Source organism: Mustelus asterias, chromosome 12 (assembly GCF_964213995.1).
Source record: "Mustelus asterias chromosome 12, sMusAst1.hap1.1, whole genome shotgun sequence".
Classification (NCBI taxonomy): Eukaryota; Metazoa; Chordata; class Chondrichthyes; order Carcharhiniformes; family Triakidae; genus Mustelus; species Mustelus asterias.
The window spans coordinates 81,960,172-81,979,793 of record NC_135812.1 but is presented as its reverse complement, the minus strand read 5'-3'; the positions used below and the strand labels follow the sequence as shown (position 1 = coordinate 81,979,793).

Genomic DNA, 19,622 nt, shown 5'->3' with positions numbered 1-19,622 from the left:
GATCTTCCAAGGTATTACTTGTGTTGAGTCAAGACCATTTTCTGTTCTATGATAATAGGATCATTCATGCTTTGTTGGGGATAACATCAGGTTGACTGATTTACAGTTACTCAAAATGTCAAATTCCATTTTAATTTAATGGCTGTTATGAAATTGGGACTGTTTTAGATACCTTTTTTGGTTCAGTGGTAACATTTATATAAGCAATCCCACGTTACCTTACACCTGAGGGCGGCACGGTAGCACAGTGGTTAGCACTGCTGCTTCACAGCTCCAGGGTCCTGGGTTCGATTCCCGGCTCGGGTCACTGTCTGTGTGGAGTTTGCACATTCTCCTCGTGTCTGCGTGGGTTTCCTCCGGGTGCTCCTGTTTCCTCCCACAGTCCAAAGATGTGCGGGTTAGGTTGATTGGCCAGGTTAAAAATTGCCCCTTAGAGTCCTGGGATGCGTAGGTTAGAGGGTTTAGCGGGTAAATATGTGGGGGTAGGGCCTGGGTGGGACTGTGGTCGGTGCAGACTCGATGGGCCGAATGGCCTCCTTCTGCACTGTAGGGTTTCTATGATTTCTATGATTTCTACATGCACACAGAGGTTGGGATTTTCCAATCCCGCTGTGGCCAGACCCGTTGCAGGGGTGCAGCAAGTCAGCCAAAAGTCCACTGACTTTCGGGCAGGACTGGTTGATCCCTGCGATGGGTGGGCAGAGCTGGAAAATCCCAGCCAGAGCAACCTAAGGAAAAAATGATAGCAATCCTTGTGGTCCAGTATGAATATTCATGGCTTTCATGGAAGTATTTCTTCAGATCCTTCAATGCAGCATTGGTCAAATGAGACAAAGAACGGAGGTTTGAAATGCCAACCTACTTTATTTCACAACCACAGGGCATGGCGAGAGTGATGATTAAATTCATTTCTATTAATCAATACAGGTTATGTAATAAAATCAAATAATGAACACACCATGCTTCCCCAACATCAGTGAATCATCTTATTTAACGCAAGGAAGATCCACTCCTTACATTCTCCTGTCTTTCTTTTGTTTGCTGACAACCAGAGCAATATCCTGTTACTAAAATCTCTTTTAAGTATCTCCTAATGTTTGTTCTTTTATCTCCCATTTCAGAGACCAACAGATCAAGTGGATTTCAAAAACATTTGAACTTTTGGACGGCAGATTGGTGAGTCTGCTGGAGGCTGGGCCTTCCCGGCAGCTAAGAGGCAGAGATATTCTATGACCCATTGCCTCATTTAACTAGTATCTGGAAGTGATCCATCCCTAATTGACCTTCCACGTAGCTCACCAGAAACTTGCAGCATCAGTAATACCTGAGGGATAGACTTGGGCTTTGGTAACACTGGCAAATTTCCTTAGATTACGGCAAAACGATTATGGATGTTCTGGTGTTTAATAATAAGGCTGTGGGACGGCTGGAGTTTGACAGTATGGGATTGCTGAAATCATTAGGGAAAGACCTAAGTTTTTTTCAGAACTGCAGACAAAACTGTTGTCCACATCCAGTCAGGAATGGTGGTGGACAATTAAACTATTCACTGGAGGAGGAGGCTCCACAAACAGTCCAGAAACATCAGTGCAAAAGATAAGGCATTTGCAACACCCTCAGCCAGAAAAAGTGCTGAGTGGGTGATCCATCTTGCCTCCTCTTGAGGTCCCCAGCATTACAGATACCAATCTTCAGCCAATTCAATCCACTCAGAATGATGTGAAGAAACGGCTGAATGCACTGAATAATGTGAAGGCTATGGATCCTGACAATAATCCAGCAATAGTACTGAAGACTTGTACTCCAGTACCTATCGTGCCCCTAACCAAGCTTTTCCAGTACAGCTATAACACTGGCATCTATCCAGAAATGTGGAAAATTGCCCAGGTATGTCCTTTACACAGAAAACAGAACAAAGGCAATCAGGCTAATTAATGTCCCATCAGTCTCATCTCGATCATGAGTAAAGCGGTGCTTAGCAATAACCTGCTCACTCAAGCTCTGTTTGGGTTCTGCCAGGGTCACTCAATTACTGACCTTATTAAATCCTTGGTTAGAACATGGACAAATAAGCTGAACTTCAGAAGTGAGCTAAAATGACTGCCATTGACATCAAGGCAAAATATGGTCGAGTATGGCATCAAGCGCCATAAGCAAAACTGAAGTCAATGGGAATCAAGGGAACCGCTCTTGGCTGCTTGAAGTCATCCCTGACACAAGGGAAGATGGTTGTGATTGTTGGACCTCAGTCATCTCAGTTCCAGGACATCAATGCAGGAGTTGCTCAGGGTAGAGTCCAAGGCCCAACCATCATCATTCAGTTGCTTCATCAATAACTATTGCTCCATCATAAAATCAGAAGTGGGGATGTTCACTGATAATTGCACAATGATCAACACCATTCACAACGGATACTGAAGCAGCCCATGTCCAAATGCAGCAATAGCTGGACATTATCCAAGCTTGGGCTGACCAGTGGCAAGTAATGTTTGTGCCACACAAGTGCCAGGCAACGACTATCTCCAACAAGAGAGGATCTAACCATCACCCCTTGACATTCAGTGGCATATCCATCGCTGAATCCCTGCTATCAACAACCGGAGGGTTATCATTGACCAGAAACTGAACTGGACTAACCATATAAATACTCTGGTTTCAAAAGCCAGTCAGAGGCTAAGAATCATATAGGGAGTAACTCACCTCCTGACTCCCCAAAGCCTGTTCACCATCTACGAGGTACAAGTCAGCAGTGTAATGGAATATTCCCCACTTGCCTGAATAAGTGAATTTCCAACAACAATCAAGAAGCTCAATACCATCCAGGACAAAGCAGCCTGCTTGTTTGGCATCACATCCTCAAACATCCACTCCCTCCACCACCAATGCACAATGGCAGCAGTGTGTACCTCTACAAGGTACACTGCAGGAACCCACCAAGGCTTCTTAGGCAGCAGCTTCCAATTCCACAATAGCATCTAGAAGGACAAGGGCAGCAGATACATAGGAACACCACCTCCTGGACATTCTCCTCCAAGCTACTTACCATCCCATCTTGGAAATTTATTGATGTCCTGGATTAAAATCCTGGAATTCCCTCCCTAACAGCACTGTGGGTGTACCTGCATCGCATGGACTGCAGTGGTTCAAGAATGCAGTTTAACACCATCTTCTCGGGAACAATTTGGGATGGCCAAGAAATGCTGGCTTAGCCAAAGATGCTCACATCCCATAAAGGAATAAAGAAAAGTTGATGAAAGGTTATTGAGAAGAAAAAATATAAAAGGCACTATCAAATGTACAGGCTGTGAAAGTGTCTTGTGTAGTGTAAGGAGGCGTTCCACTTTATTAAATGGGTCACATAACGTATTTGTTTTTTAAATTCATGCTCTGGGAATTTGACCCAATGCCAATGAAGGAACAGCGATATTTTTCCAAGTCGGGGAGGTGCATGCCTTGGAGAGGAACATTGATACTTCCAGGCAGTTCACAAGAATATTGCAGTCCTTATCAATTGCAATATCCAACAGAGATAAGTAAATTTGGTGATATTTTATAATTAGGTGCATAAACTATTGCGCTCATGTGGAAATATTTATGGCTGAAAAATCTGATTGTATTGAAAGGAGGGAAATGAGAAAATAGCAGCAGAGAATTGTCCCTGTCTGATATGTTGATAAATACTTTTCTATCCACATAATAGGATAACCAATAATTTTTCTTTGAATCTGGCTTATCCCCGCACGGCCAATGGGGAAAAGTATAGTACCAAGTGCTCCACATGCACTGCAACTGCAGAACAATCAGATTTATTAACTATCAGTAAGTGTTCAAATTTGGGTCAAAGGGGAACCAGGAATCAAAAATTTATCATGAATGGCTGGATCATACCTTCTGAAAAAGATATTTTGCCTCATTAAGTGAGCTGTAAGTTGATGCAGTCTGCACGAAGCAATACTCGGCATACTGAACCTATTTTCTAAATAAATATGCTTAATAAAGTCAGAAATCAGGCAACGATAATAGTCTTTTAAATACACCATTCTTCAAAATCTGGGCCAGATATTTGCTTTTGACACCAATGACTTTGCTCAGTCAAATATTATTAAAAACAAACGATAATATTTTGCTTATCTACAACTACAATGAAGATAAACTCTTCAGCAAGCTGCAGTTTTCATCATCCTGCATGAGTCTATAATGCAGCAATCCCCGTAACCTTAATTTGAAAGAGAATATCTTTAGTAAAATTTTTAAAACTGTAACGTGGATGTTTTAAAATGATCTGGCTGTACTATGAGTTGTTCCAATGGTCTGTCATGGGGTGCTGAAATGCACCATCACATTGATTAGCTTTTTCTTGAGGCATTAATATAGTGATTACTTACGAAACATGGTCATGTACTGCTTTGGGTTGAGATTCCAGTGGCCCCAGTTTGTTCGGTAACCATGGAGATTTGCATAATCGTCAAAATTGTATGCTGGCTCTGTCCCAAATGTGTCAATCACCCGGATCCTGCATCTGAAGATCAGAACAAAAGTGTAAAAAGTTAATGCTGTTGTGTGGATCCGAAGTGAAAACTCTGTACAAGTGACTTCCAGTTCAGTTAGGCACATACACCTTCATCAACAACACTTTCATCAGGAACACCAAATAACACATCGCCTATTGATTCGTTCAGGAAGTATGCGTGATGAAGTCGCTGCATTTGCTAGAAAATATTAAGAAATTTTAGTTTTCCTCAGTGGAACACAAATCGCAATGCATAGCTCAAATTGTTCATGTCTGATGATATCTGGAAAATGGGTCTTTCTTTGTTTCACTTGTTAAAAAGTACAGATAAAGGGAGGGGCTTTCCTTTTCTGTCTGTTCAATCCTAAATGTTGTACTCTATTGGGGAAATGTCTTTTTGTGGGGGAGGCAGGGGTAGGGTGGGTGTGGAGGTGTGGAGGTGGGGGGGCGGGGGGGGTGTAAAATCTGGTGTCTTTACCTAGTCTGGCCTATATGTGACTCTAGGCCCATAGCAGTGCGGTTAGCTGTTCACAGCTCACTGGAGAAGCCAAGAAAGCAACTCAGTTGTACAAAAGCTATACAGAGAAGTTGAAAATAAAAACTGGCATTCCCCTGGGCATCAACCTGGGCACAGGAGATGATAACAGTGCATTCTGCCCAGTTGAACCTTCTTAGACTATCTGGGGACTTGTGAAGCTGTCTCACAGGCTAATCAAGCAACAATCAGACAGAGTCATACTCACTGAATCATAACTTAGAGCTAATGCCCCAGACTCCTCCATCACTATTCTTGGGTGTGTCCTGTCCCAGCAGCAAGGCAGAATAATATGCAATCAGGAGGGAGTGTCTTTGTGGGTCCTCAGTATTAAATCTAGGTCCCTGGGATTCACATGGTACCAGGTCAAACCTGGGCAAGAAAACCTCCTGCTGATTATCACCTGAGAGCTAAAACATAGAATTCCTACAGTGCAGGGGAGGCCATTCAGCCTGCACCGAATCTCTGACAGGGCATCTTTCCAGGCCCTGCCCTATCCCCGTAACCCCACACATTTATCCTGCTTATCTCCCTAAGCCACACATCTTTGGACACTAAGGGGCAATTTTAGCATGGCCTATCTACCTAATCTGCACACCTTTGGAGTGTGGGAGGAAACTGGAAAACCTGGAGGAAACCCACGCAGGCATGGGGAGAATGTGCAAACTCCACACAGACAGACACCGAAGGCTGGAATCAAACCCAGGTCCCTGGCACTGTGAGGCAACAGTGCGAACCACTGTGTCACTGTGCCAGCCTACCTCAGCTGATGAATCAGTAACCCTCCATTTTGAATGCCACATGGAAGCATCAATTAAGTTAGCGAGGACGCAGAATATATACTGGATGGGGGACTTTAATGCCCATAATCGAGTAGTTCAGTAACACCAGTATTGACTGAGCTATCCAAGTCCTGAAAGACAAATCGAGCAGACTGGGTCTGCGGCAGGTGATGAGAGTACCAACAAGAAAACATACCTCTTGACTTTGCCCTTGCCAACCTGTTGCATATGCATCCTACAGTATAGGAAGGAGTGACAACTGCATAGTTCTTCTATACACAAAGACACATCTTCACACTGAGGATAGCATCCATTGTGTTATGTGGCACTACCACTGTGCTAAATGTGACAGATTCAGAACATACGTCAAACTGGGCATCCATGAGGCACAGTGGGCCATCAGCAGCTGCAAAATTCTATTCATCCACATTCCATAACCTCCAGGCCAGGCATATTCCCCACTCTACCATCACCATCAAGTCAAAGAATCAATGCAGGTTCAGCCAAGAGTGCGGGAGAGCATGCCAGGACAAACACCAGGCATGCTGAGAAGTGAGGTACCACCCTGATGAAATTAAAACACAGGTACATGCATGCCAATCGGCAGAAACATGCAATAGACAGAGATCAGCAATCCCACATGGTTTGAATCAGGTCAAAGCTCTGTATTCCTGCCACATCCAACCGTGAATGGTGGAGAACAATGAAACAACTAACAAGAGGTGGAGACTCAACTAATATCTCCATTGCCAATGATGGGTATTTATTGGATGACATCCAAAGGAAGGCACGTGATAAAAGATAGGGGGAACCTGGGTTTATGTCTATTTCCACAGCTAGTTTTTCCTGGATCAGGTTGTCAGCCTGTCTTCAGATGTTATAGCTTGAGGAGCTGTCACTCCACATCAAGCAAGATCAACTAGGAGGCTCTGCTGCCCATGCCTCCTGCCAATAGGCATAGGATTTACAGGTTGATAATCAACGTTCAAGTCCTGGAGTGGGACTCGAACCTGGAGCTTCTGAATCAGAGGCAGGGAGATTACCCATTGCACCACAAGAGCTAAGCCCAGCACATCAGTGCAAAAACATTTGCACCCAACTTCAGCCAGAGGTGCTGAGTGGAACTTTCTAATTTCACAGAGGGTTTGAGTAAAGGGGTACTGAAATCTTGCTTCAATTGTATAGAAACATAGAAAATCTGAGTGGAGTTGGCCCATCAAGCCTGCTCCGCCGTTCTATGTGATCACAGTTAATCCTCAATCAATAAACCCTTGGTTAGACTGCACCTGGAGTACTGTCTGTCATTTTGGTCCCCTTACCTTAGGAAGGATATTATTGTTCTGGAGGGACTGCAACAAACGTGTACCAGATTGTTCCAGGGATGGAGGGATTGTTTTGTGAAGAGAAATTGGGGAAACTGGGTCTGTATTCCTTAGAGTTTTGAAGAATGAGAGGTAACCTCTTTGAAACCTACAAAATACTTAAAGGAGTAAACAGGGTAGATGCAGGAAAGATGTTTCCCTTCAAAATAACTTCAAAATAAGAGGGAAGCCACTTGTGAATCTTTGGAAATCTTTACTCCAGATTGTTCTGGAATCTCAGTCATTGAGTATTTTTAAAGCAGAGATTGACAGACTTCTAAATACTAATGACGTAAAGGTTTTTTAGTGATAGTGTGGAAAAAAGGCACTAAAAGTGGATGATCAGCCATGATCATATTGAATGGAAGAGCAGGGTGCATGGGCTGAATGGCCTACTCCTGCTCCTATAGATTATCCATCTTGGTCTCCTCCTGAGGTTCCCAGCATCCCCTCAGATGCCGGTCTTTAGTCAATTCAGAATCAAAAAACAGCTGAATGCATTACACAACCAAGGCTATTGGCCTAGATAACATCCCTGCAGTATTACTGAAGACATGTACTATTCCTGTACAGCTGCAAGACAGGAAAATTGCTCAGGTATGTCCTGTCCAAAAACACAGGACAAATCCAATCTGATCAATTACCACCCTATTATAATGACTTTAATCGGGCAATTGAGGTGGGCCTGTTAGAATATGAACTCCCTGATTAAGGGCCAAATTGATGGGCCAATCAGAGAGCCTCTTTCTTTGTCTTTAACCAGGAATGTCAGTTCCTGTGGGACTCCCAGTGTAGACTGCAAACTGAAAGCACTCGGTATGCATTTGTCAGACATGTAAATAAAGGGATTTTGGTGAAGGGACTTCTGCCTCCAAAGACTTTTTACACCCGCCAGTCTACTCTCGATCATAAGCATAGGAAGATGCTATCAACATAATGTGGCACTTTCATAGAAATAACCTGCTCATTGATGATCAGATTGGGTTTTACCAGGGCTACTCAGCTTCAGAACTCATTACAGTTGTACACCAAACGTGGACAAAAAAGCTGAACACAACAGGCATGGTGAGTGTGGCTTGTCGTCAAGGCAGCATGTGACTATCAAGGAACTCTGGCAAAACTATGGGAATCAAGGGGGGAACTCTCCATTGTTTGAAGTCATGGGAGGCATAGTGGCACAGTGGTTAGCACTGCTGCCACACAGTGACACGGCTAGGGTTACTGTCTGTGTGGAGTTTGCGCGTTCTCTCCATGTCTGCATGGGTTTCCTCCGGGTGCTCTGGTTTCCTCCCATAGTCTGAAACACATGCTGGTCAGGTGCATTGGCCATGCTAAATTCTCCCTCAGTGTACCCGAACAGGAGCCGGAGTGCGGCGACTAGGGGATTTTCATAGTAACTTCATTGCAGTTTTAATGTAAGCCTACTTGTGACACCAATAAAATAAGTCAACGTACCACTACTAAGATGGTTGAGGTTATTGAAGAACAATCATCTCCGCCCCAGAACATCACTGTAGGAGTTCTTCAGGGTAGTGTGTCATTTCATCATTGATCTGCCTGCCATCCCAAGGTCATAAGTGGGGATGTTTGCTGTTGATTACACAATGTGCAGTCCTATTCACAACTCCTCAGAATCTGAAGCAGTCCATGTCCATATGCAGAAAGACTTGGACAATATTCAGGGCTGGGCTGATAGGTGGCAAGTAACATTCACACCATAATAGTTCCAAGTAATGACCATCTGCAAACACAGAGAATCTAACCCTTTTCCCTTTCAATGACATTACCATTGCTGAATCTGCCACCACCAATATCTTGGGCGTTACCATTGATCAGAAACTTAACTGGACCAGCCAAATAAATATTGTGGTTATAAGAGCAGGTCAGAGGCTGGGAATTCTGCAGCAAGTAAGTAACTTCCTGATTTCACAAATCCTGTCCACCATCTACAAGGCACAAGTCAGGAGTGTGATGGAATATTCTTCACTTGCCTGGATGAGTGCAGCTCCAACAACACTCAAGAAGTTTGACACCATCGAAGACAAAGCAACCTGCTTGAGTGGCAATCCAGCCACCAACTTAAACACTCACTTCATTCACCATCAATGTAAACTGGCAGCGTGACGTACCTTCCACAAGACGCATTGCAACTCCTCACCAAGGCTTGTTTGGCAGCATCTTCCAAACAAGAAACCTGTTCAGCAAGAAGGAAAAGGGTTGGCAGATGCATGGGACCACCACCACCTGCAGGTTCCCCTCCAAGACACACACCATCCTGACTTGAAACTAATGTGCATCACTGGTCACTTACCAAGGAGTCAAAAATCTGAAACTCCTTTCCTAATAGCACTGTTGGTATAACTGATTGGTTGCAGCAGTTCAAGAAAACTGTATTCTTTATTCGTTCATGGGATGTAGGCATTACTGGTTGGGCCATCATTTATTGCCCATCCCTGAGGATATTTAAGAGTTAACCATATTGCTGTGGATCTGGAGTCACATGTAGGCCAGATCAGGTAAGGTTGGCAAATTTCTTTCCCTCAAGTACATTAGTCAACCAGATGGGTTTTTACGACAATTGACAATGGTTTCATGATCATCATTAATTCCAGATTTTTATTGAATTCAAAATTCACCATCTGCCTATTCGGATTCGAACCTGGGTCCCCACGGCATTGTGTCCCCTGGGTCTTCAGATTACTAGTCCAGTGACAATAACACTACGCCACTGCCTCCCCAGATCATGACTGCTTTGTTGAGGGGAATTACGGACAGACAACAAAATAAACCAATAAACTACTGCAGTCACTTCAAGTTTATAATCTGAGGTAAAAGACCAAGAGCTTCTTGGGGTGTTTATGCTGGTCACACATGAAAATAATTGCGTTTCCCATGGCAATATTTAAGTCACACCATTAATATTATCTGTCAGCAGCAAATTTTGTTTTCTGCATCATTGCAGATTTGGAAAGGGGAGCGGGAACCAATTGTGTGTATAATCAATTCACTTTGAACTGAACTTTCCTGCAGAACAGGATAGAATTCTGAATGATTTTCTGATCAGTATGAAAACTACAAATCTGACACATTATTACCAAGACATAGGGTTGGGTGCCTCCTGTAAATGGACAATACAAAACCAAAGCAGAAGCAATCTAACCATGCTATCGTAGAATTAGATCAAGATAAATATCTTTTCTCTGCTAATATTTTAATAGCAAGAACAATGACAACATGGAAACATTCTTCTGTACAACACAGCTTTTTAAGCAATTGATGAACTTACAAGCTATGAGGCTTTTGGCTTTAGAGGCAAGTAAAATATATCCAAAACCATGAATTAAACAGTTATCAAAACAACTTGATTTAACTTATCAAATAGTGTCATAATTAGTAGAAGATAAAAGCCACTGGGATTCATTGGCCACAATTTTCCCATTCCGCCCGCCACTGGAATTCTAGCGGACGGTGGTTTGAGGGGGGTTGGGGGGGGGGGGGGGGGGCAGACCATGTTAAGGTCCATTGAAGTTGGGTGGGAATCTTCGGTTTTTAGGTGAGCACGGCCGGAGAATCCTACCCAATATTAACTCTAAATATCATGCTAATCTTCTCACTCAGCAAACACTGATGTAACACCTACTGGTGTTATGGCTATTGGAAATACCTGGTATGCTGGGTCCATTCATTTGTTTGAAGAGACGAGGAGATTGCACTGGTAGGAGTTTTAAAATGGTTCTCTTTTATTGAACAGAACTTAAAAAATTAACATGACAGAGCAGAAGAAGCGAATTTGGAGACTGTATTTTAAGCCAGTCCCTCTAACCGAATAACTGAGCTGAACTTGAACTGAACTGAACAGTCCAAAATCAAAATATATTTCAACTCTTATCTCATTATTAGAAGCACTTTTTGCATGCTGTCTCTATTTAGAAAAATAATCCTTGCAGCTACTGTTATGAGAAACTGTTGTTTGCCTGCATTGTGTACCCTTCAGGTATGTAGTCAATTTTTAGCTAACCCATCATGCCTTCTGATTCTACGTGTAGTCAAGCTAGCTACAATTGTTCAGCTTAGCAGAGTTCCCCCCTACAGTCTAGCATTTAAATGTAATTGTGCATAGGCAGAGGTATCTTAAAATGAAGTCTTTGCATAGACTGAAGCAAACAGGGCTAAGCATACACAGGATCCTTCAGGTGTCAGGACAGATATTGGATCTGCTGACCTTTAGAGGTGAACATTTATATTAATTCAAACTGCAGGTTTATGCACTGCAAACACACAGGGTCAAAAATGTGCTACAATTTCCAGAGAGACCAATAACTCTAAAAAGAGATTCAAACTTGCAGTAACTAGCAGAAAGAATGACATTGCAAAATTTCATGTTTTAAATCTTTTACTGTAACAAATGACTAAAAAAAACTATTGATTAAGCACTATTTTTTGTAGGAAACTCGTACTTTAAATAATAGAAAGTGATGCTCCCTTGTTATGCTTATCAACCATGAGATTCTCTATGGAATTACAGTCCTTTCAGCAAACAGTCCACAGTTGCTTCCAACTTCAAATGTGCTCCCGCATTCCTGTTTTGCAAAGTAGTAATTTGGTAGAAGTAGCAACACCTCCAGGTGCTTTCATCATTTTTAGAGAGTTTCTTAAAGCTATAACTAGCAGTAAAGCCAGTCCTGATTATGCATCTTCCCCTGGCCATACTGGGGTGAATCTTCTGGAATCCTTAGAAAGCTGCAAGATGCATCTCTTGTACTAGAGCATCTCCGTCCTGCATCCAGCTCTGATAACTCACAAAGCCAAGCAGCCAATTTTCTCTGCTGACCACACAAAGCTGTTGCCTGTCTGAGATTCAATAATTTGTAGGGAAGCCTGCAACATAGAACAGAGAAAAGCTACAGCACAAACAGGCCCTTCGGCCCACAGGTTGCGCCGAACATGTCCCTACCTACATGTGATAAATGACAATGTCTATAACCCTCTATCTTACTAACTTCCATGAACTTATCCAAAAGTCTCTTAAAAGACCCTATTGAATCCGCCTCCACCACCACTACCGGCAGCCAATTCCACGCACCCACCACCCTCTGTACCTACTCCCCAGCACCCTAAACCTGTGACCTCTTGTGGCAACCATTTCAGCCCTGGGTAAAAGCCTCTGAGAATCCACTCTATCAATACCTCTCAACATCTTATACACCTCTATCAGGTCACCTCTCATCCTTCGCCTCTCCAAGGAGAAAAGACCTAGCTCTCTCAACCTATCCTCATAAGGCATGCCACCTAATCCAGGCAACATCCTTGTAAATCTCCTCTGCACCCTTTCTATGGCTTCCACATCCTTTCTGGAATGAGATGACCAGAACTGGGCCCAGTACTCCAGGTGGGGTCTGACCAAGGTCCTATACAGCTGCAGCATTATCTCCCGATTTCTAAACTCAATTCCTCTATTGATGAAGGCCAGTATTCCATACGCCTTCTTAATCACAGCCTCTAACTGCGACGCTGCTTTGAGCGTCCTATGAACCCGGACCCCAAGATCCTTCTGATCTTTCACACTGCCAAGCGTCTTACCCTTAATATTATATTCTTTCATCCTATTCGACCTGCCAAAATGAACCACCACACACTTATCTGGGTTGAAGTCCATCTGCCACTTCTCCGCCCAGTCTTGCATCTTATCTATGTCTCGTTTCAACTGCTGACATCCCTCTACACTATCCACAACCCCACCAACCTTTGTGTCATCAGCAAACTTGCTAACCCATCCTTCCACTTCCTCATCCATGTCATTTATAAAAATCACAAAGAGCAAGGGTCCCAGAACAGATCCCTGGGGCACTCCACTGGTGACCGACCTCCATGCTGAAAAAGACCCATCTCCAACCACTCTTTGCCTTCTGTGGGCAAGCCAGTTCTGAATCCACAAAGCAATGTCCCCTTGTATCCCATGCCCCTTCACTTTCTCAATGAGCCTTGCATGGGGCACCTTATCAAACGCCTTGCTGAAATCCATATAAACTACATCTACCGCTCTTCCTTCGTCTATGTGTCTAGTTACATCTTCAAAAAATTCAATTAGGCTCGTAAGGCATGATCTGCCTGGGACAAAGCCGTGCTGGCTATTTCTGATCATACTATTCCTCTCCTGATGTTCATAAATCCTGCCTCTCAGGATCTTCTCCATCAAGTTACCAACCACTGAGGTTAGACTCACCAGTCTATAATTTCCCGGGCTATCTCTTCTCCCTTTCTTGAATAACGGAACCACATCCGCAATCCTCCAATCCTCCGGAACCTGTCCCGTCTCCATTGATGACGCAAAGATCATCGCCAGAGGCTCAGCAATCTCTTCCCTCGCCTCCCACAGTAACCTGGGGTACATCCCATCCGGTCCCGGCGATTTATCTAACTTGATGCTTTTCAAAAGCTCCAACACATCCTCTTTCCTAATGTCCACATGCTCAATCTTCTCAGTCCACTGCAAGTCTGCACTGCAACTACCAAGATCCTTTTCCACTTTGAATACTGAAGCAAAGCATTCATTGAGTACCTCTGCTATTTCTACCGGTTCTATACAGACTTTGCCACCGTCACATTTTGATAGGTCCTACTCCTTCACATCTTATCCTCTTGCTCTTAACATACTTGTAGAATGCCTTGGGGTTTTTCTTTATCCTGTCTGCCAAGGACTTCTCATGACCCCTTCTTGCTCTTCTAATTTCCCTCTTAAGTTCCTTCCTACTAGTCATATACTCTTCTAGATTTCTAACATTACCTAGCTCCCTGAACCTTTTGTAGGCTTTTCTTTTCTTCTTGACTGAATTCGTTACAGCTTTCGTGCACCATGGTTCCTGTGACCTACCATAACTCCCCTGCCTCATTGGAACGTTGCTGTGCAGAGCTCCAGTCAAATTTTCCTTGAAAATTTGCCACATTTCTTCTGTACATTTCCCTGAGAAAACCTCCTTCCAATTTATGCCTCTAATTTCCTGCCTAATAGCCTCATAATTGCCCTGCCCTGCCCTCATAATTCGGTCTGAGCGCTCCCCTTCTCTGTCACCTGCCTATCCTCCCTCCGACACTGTCTACAAGCCCCTTTTATTTTTAAGCTAACCTCCGCTCTCCCAGTCACCTCATTTTGATTCCCACCCCCCAACCATTCTAGTTTAAACACTCCCTGTAACCTTAGTAAACCTTCCCGCCAGGATATTGGTCCCCCTGGGATTTAAGTGAAACCCGTCCTTTTTGTACTGGTTGCACCTGCCCCTAAAGAGGTCCCAATGATCCAGGAACCTGAATCCCTGACCCCTGCTCCAATCCCTCAGCCACGCATTTATCCTCCACCTTAACCTGACCTCAAACAGTGGCTTCCTCTGCCACCTTGCCCATTGCAACATAAAACATATTTGCCTTGTATTCAGGTAGAAATGCTTATTAGTATATTTGGCCTTCATTCTCTTTCATCTTTCAGTTGACAGCACAACTCTTTGATTCATTACCTATAACATCTTTCTGAGACTTTAAGAGACTTAGAGTCTACCCATTGTGAATTTAGAGACTGCTGCTATAGTCTCCAAAAGTAAATATTATAGAAGAAGAATCATAGAATCTTGCACATTCTTCTCAGTTACACAATCCAAGCCTTCCTTTGATCTCTAACAATCAAACCATCCAAACTTACTGCCAGATAGGCTATAGAATGGGTCACATGACCTCCTTCATTTCACTCTAAATTTAAAGACACAGTTCCCATAATCTTATAAACCTCACAATTGTAACAAATCTTGTAGCTTCCAAGTGGTGTTATGCAGATTATGTCTATTACCCAGGGGCAGGGGTGCCACCAGCTGCATGGCCCACATGATTTTCCTCATTGATATCACTGAAGAGACCAGTCTGGGTTGCACAGGTAGCAGATTCAATGGAATCGACCTGGTCCACGTGGCACCACTTTGGAGCAGCATTACGCAAAGAAATCTTTAGCCCCTCAATGTTTTCATACATACTAAATACTTTTCATTGAAAGTTTATGCATCTGTTTTGCCCATTGGTGCATTCCAGAGTTGTTCACATGTCATTTATCACTATTTTAGGAGTAATATAGCTCAGGTCAGAATTTCCATTGACATTGATCTCCTAGATCCCAAACCACTACAAGCAATGGTTAGTATATAAAAACAATGTCAATAGCTCTCGTCTATAACACTCCCTGGTAGATTTTATCCTTCGGTATATAGTACATTATTTATAACTCCCTGGTATATAAATCATAGAGAAAACTGTTCAATTACACAGCATTCACTCTAGCATTTTTGTCTTCCTATCAATGGTAACATCATAAAGGTGTGCATTATAAAGCAATGAACACTTCTGCCACGACAAGTGGATGCGAGGTAACTTATATTAATGAGTTGAAGGTTCACAAGACTTGGCAAAAATTAATTGCTTTTCAGTTGATACAAACCAAGTTCACAGTGGTTTCAAACTTACTGACGCTGTCACATTTTTTTCCTCGCTTGCCATTTTCCTCCAATCCCTTGCCTGGAATTTGGCTACAACAGATATACGAATGGCTATTATTAATGTGTGTCCTGATGGCTGGTGAGATTCTTTGGTGACAATGGAGGGAGGTGGGGACATCAACACAGGACTGATCCTGCCTTCATTGAGTCATAGAGTCTTGGAGGTTTACAGCATGGAAACAGGCCCTTCGGCCCAACTTGTCCATGCCGCCTTTTTTTTAAACTCCTAAGCTAATCCCAATTGCCCACATTTGGCCCATATCCCTCTATACCCATTTTACCCAAGTAACTGTTTAAATGCTTTTTAAAAGACAAAATTATATCCGCCTCTACTACTACCTCTGGCAGCTTGTCCCAGACATTTACCACCCTCTATGGAAAAATTGGCCCTCTGCACCCTTTCGTATTTCTCCCCTCTCATCTTAAACCTATGCCCTCTAGTTTTAGACTCCCCTACCTTTGGGAAAAGATGTTGACTATCTAGCTAATCTATGCCCCTCATTATTTTATAGACCTCTATAAGATCACCCCTAAGCCTCCTATGTTCCAGAGAAAAAAGTCCCAGTCTATCCAGCCTCTCCTTATAACTCAAATCATCAAGTCCCGGTAGCATCCTAGTAAATCTTTTCTGCACTCTTTCTAGTTTAATAATATCCTTTTTATAATAGGATGACCAGAACTGTACACAGTATTCCAAGTGTGGCCTTACCAATGTCTTGTACAACTTCAACAAGACGTCCTAACTCCTGTATTCAATGTTCTGACTAATGAAACCAAGCATGCCGAATGCCTTCTTCACCATTCTGTCCATCTGTGACTCCACTCTCAAGGAGCTATGAACATGTATCCCTCGATCTCTTTGTTCTGTAATTCTCCCCAATGCCCTCCCATTAACTGAGTAAGTCCTGCCCTGGTTCGATCTACCAAAATGCATCACCTCGCATTTATTTAAATTAAATTCCATCTGCCATTCGTCAGCCCACTGGCCCAATTGATCAAGATCTGGTTGCAATCGGAGATAACTTTCTTCACTGTCCACTATGCCACCAATCTTGGTGTCATCTGCAAACTTACTAACCATGCCTCCTATCATCCAAATCATTAATATAAATGACAAATAAAGTGGACCCAGCACTGATCCCTGAGGCACACCGCTGGTCACAGGTCTCCAGTTTGAAAAACAACCCTCTACAACGATCCTCTGGCTTGTGTCAAGAACAGTAAGAAGTCTCACAACACCACGTTAAAGTCCAACAGGTTTATTTGGGTAGCACAAGCCACAAGCTTTCGGAGCGCTGCCTCTTCATCAGGTGTGTCAAGAAGCCAATTTTGTATATATTTAGATACCTCACCCTGGATCCTGTGAGATTTAACCTTATGCAACAAACTACCATGCAGTATCTTGTCAAAGACCTTGCTAAAGTCCATGTATGCAACATCAACTGCCCTCATCTACCTTCTTGGTTACCCCTTCAAAAAACTCAATCAAATTCACATTTACAAATGTACACTTTGCTGGACAGTGACCATGAATAAGAATAACATCTAGAGGGACATCAAGGCATTGGGGTAATGTCACTGGGCTAGTAATCCAGAGACCCAGGCTCATGCTTTTTGGACCTGAGTTCAAATCCCACCACAGCAGATGGTGGAATTTAAATTCAGTTAATAAACCTGGAGCTGAAAACAAGTCTCAGTAATGGCGACCATGATAACTATCATCAGTTCTTCTATAAACCCTGGTTCACTAATATCCTTTAGGGGAAGGAAATCTGCCATCCTTGTCTGATTTGTTCCACATGTAATTCCAATCCACAGCAATGTGGTTGACTTAATTGCCCTCTGAAATGGCACAGCAAACTATTCAGTTCAAGAGCTGTTAGGAGTAGCAACAAATGCTGGTCTTGCCAGTGATACCTACATCCCATGAATAAAAAAAATGATCTTCACTTTCTTGACTGCTTTGCAGATATAAATAGCAATCCCTATAGGCAAGACTGGGGGATTGAACCTACAATTTTTGTCTGCACAGTTCAGCTGGACATATTCATTGAGCCATTGGGAGATAGGTCTTGTCAGCTGTGTTTCTCATTTGGACATTGTCGTGAAGGGGTATTTTACCACAATTAGAGCAATAATACTTCAGCATCTCTGACATAAGAGCATGAACTTAAAATGATCTATGATAGGGTGACTTTGTGAAAAGCTCATGTTCAATTGTGGAGCTCTGAGCGGCAGCCGATATATGATTGATTAAAGAAAAACCTGTTTGCAGAATCTCGTAAATGCAGTGAAATATCCAGGAAGTCTGACTATTTTTTGAACATTACGAAATTCTGAATTGTTTCAATTTTTGGACAGACAGCTTTTGAAGTAATTTGTATTTTCTGCATTCCTGTGTTTAAAAAAAAATCACTTCAGGAACTTATTTCCTCACAGTGCATATCAATATTGATTTCAGCACAAGGGGGTAGTGTTGGATGGGTTATTAGCTGTTGGCATTCATCACATCTGGTAGACAAGATCCTGGTGTCCTATTGCTAACAATAGTGCTATAATCCCAGGCCTCTCCACACATGAGCAGTATAACTATAGGACACACTGATGGGACATTTGTGAACGCTGTCTAAGCTGTATTTAGCTCAGTGTTAAGGTCCATGTGCCGTGAGGGCTTGACATGATCATTGGGTGCAAGAAAATATTGTCCCACGTACCAGCGCTGTCACCCTTCCACACGAGGAACTCAAAATTCACGACAGAAAGAATAAGGAAAGGAAAAGTAAATTTGGAAAGGCCTGTGTGTCAGCAGTGCGCACAAAGATAAGTCATCAGACAGCAGATAATGATCAATTATCTCTCCGTTCTGAGACAATGGCAATTACCATCTTTTATTTAGCACTCAGCAATTGAATCAGTGCTTAAAAGAATGTTTAGCCACCAGTAAGCATTCACAGATGTCTATTTTATAAACAACGTCGTTCAAAATAGTAACTCATTCAGTGAAAGAATGTCAGTGAATTAGTGTAAATAGCTGACAAGAATTTTTCTCTTCCCACAGTGAATCCTTCCATGAATATAATCCCGGTTCCCCAAAGGAACAGTTTATCAGCAAAGTTACAGATTGCCCAGAATAATGTGTAACCAAATCCCTGGTCTGTCAGCTCAGCAGTGACCAATTGGCCCAGATACTAGGGAAGACAGTAATCTATTGGTAATGTCACTGGCCCAATAATCCATGGGCCCAGGCTAATGGGTTCAAGTCCCAAAACAGCAGCAGATGGGATGTAAATTCTATTAATTAATAAATCCCGTTCCACGTGAAATGTGTAATGCAAAAAACATTACACTGTACAAAAACAGAGGAGAATACAGGGACATCTCACTCCTTTATTCGGATGCTACTGGGACTTGATGGATTGAGTTATAAGGAGAGACTGGATAGGAGGCTGAAGGGTGATCTTATAGAGGTCTATAAAATAATGAGGGGCATAGATCAGCTAGATAGTCAATATCTTTTCCCAAAGGTAGGGGAGTCTAAAACTAGAGGGCACAGATTCAAGGTGAGAGGAGAGGGATACAAAAAAGTATCCAGAGGGGCAATTTTTTCACACAGAGGCTGGTGAGTGTCTGGAACAAGCTACCAGAGGTAGTAGTAGAGGCAGGTACAATTTTGTTTTCTAAAAAGCATTTCGATAGTTACATGGGTAAGATGGGTATAGAGGGATATGGGCCAAATGTGGGTAATTGGGATTAGCTTAGGGGTTTTAAAAAAAAAGGGTGGCATGGACAAGTTGGGCCGAAGGGCCTGTTTCCATGCTGCAAACCTCTATGACCTCTATGTGCTGCGCTTGTGGCAGAACTTGCTTCTCAAGGATTGGCCTCTTCAGACATTAACAAAGGTGC

At 42.9% G+C, this 19,622-nt stretch overlaps 1 protein-coding gene across 1 annotated transcript in view; it reads right to left on the bottom strand.

Annotated features, from left to right (window-relative positions):
- The window catches only part of mgat5b (alpha-1,6-mannosylglycoprotein 6-beta-N-acetylglucosaminyltransferase B), a 911,118-nt gene that overhangs the window by 122,851 nt on the left and 768,645 nt on the right, over window positions 1–19,622 (bottom strand). The window contains 1 exon segment of the mRNA XM_078225993.1: window positions 4,386–4,519. Coding sequence (XP_078082119.1) covers window positions 4,386–4,519 — 134 coding nt within the window.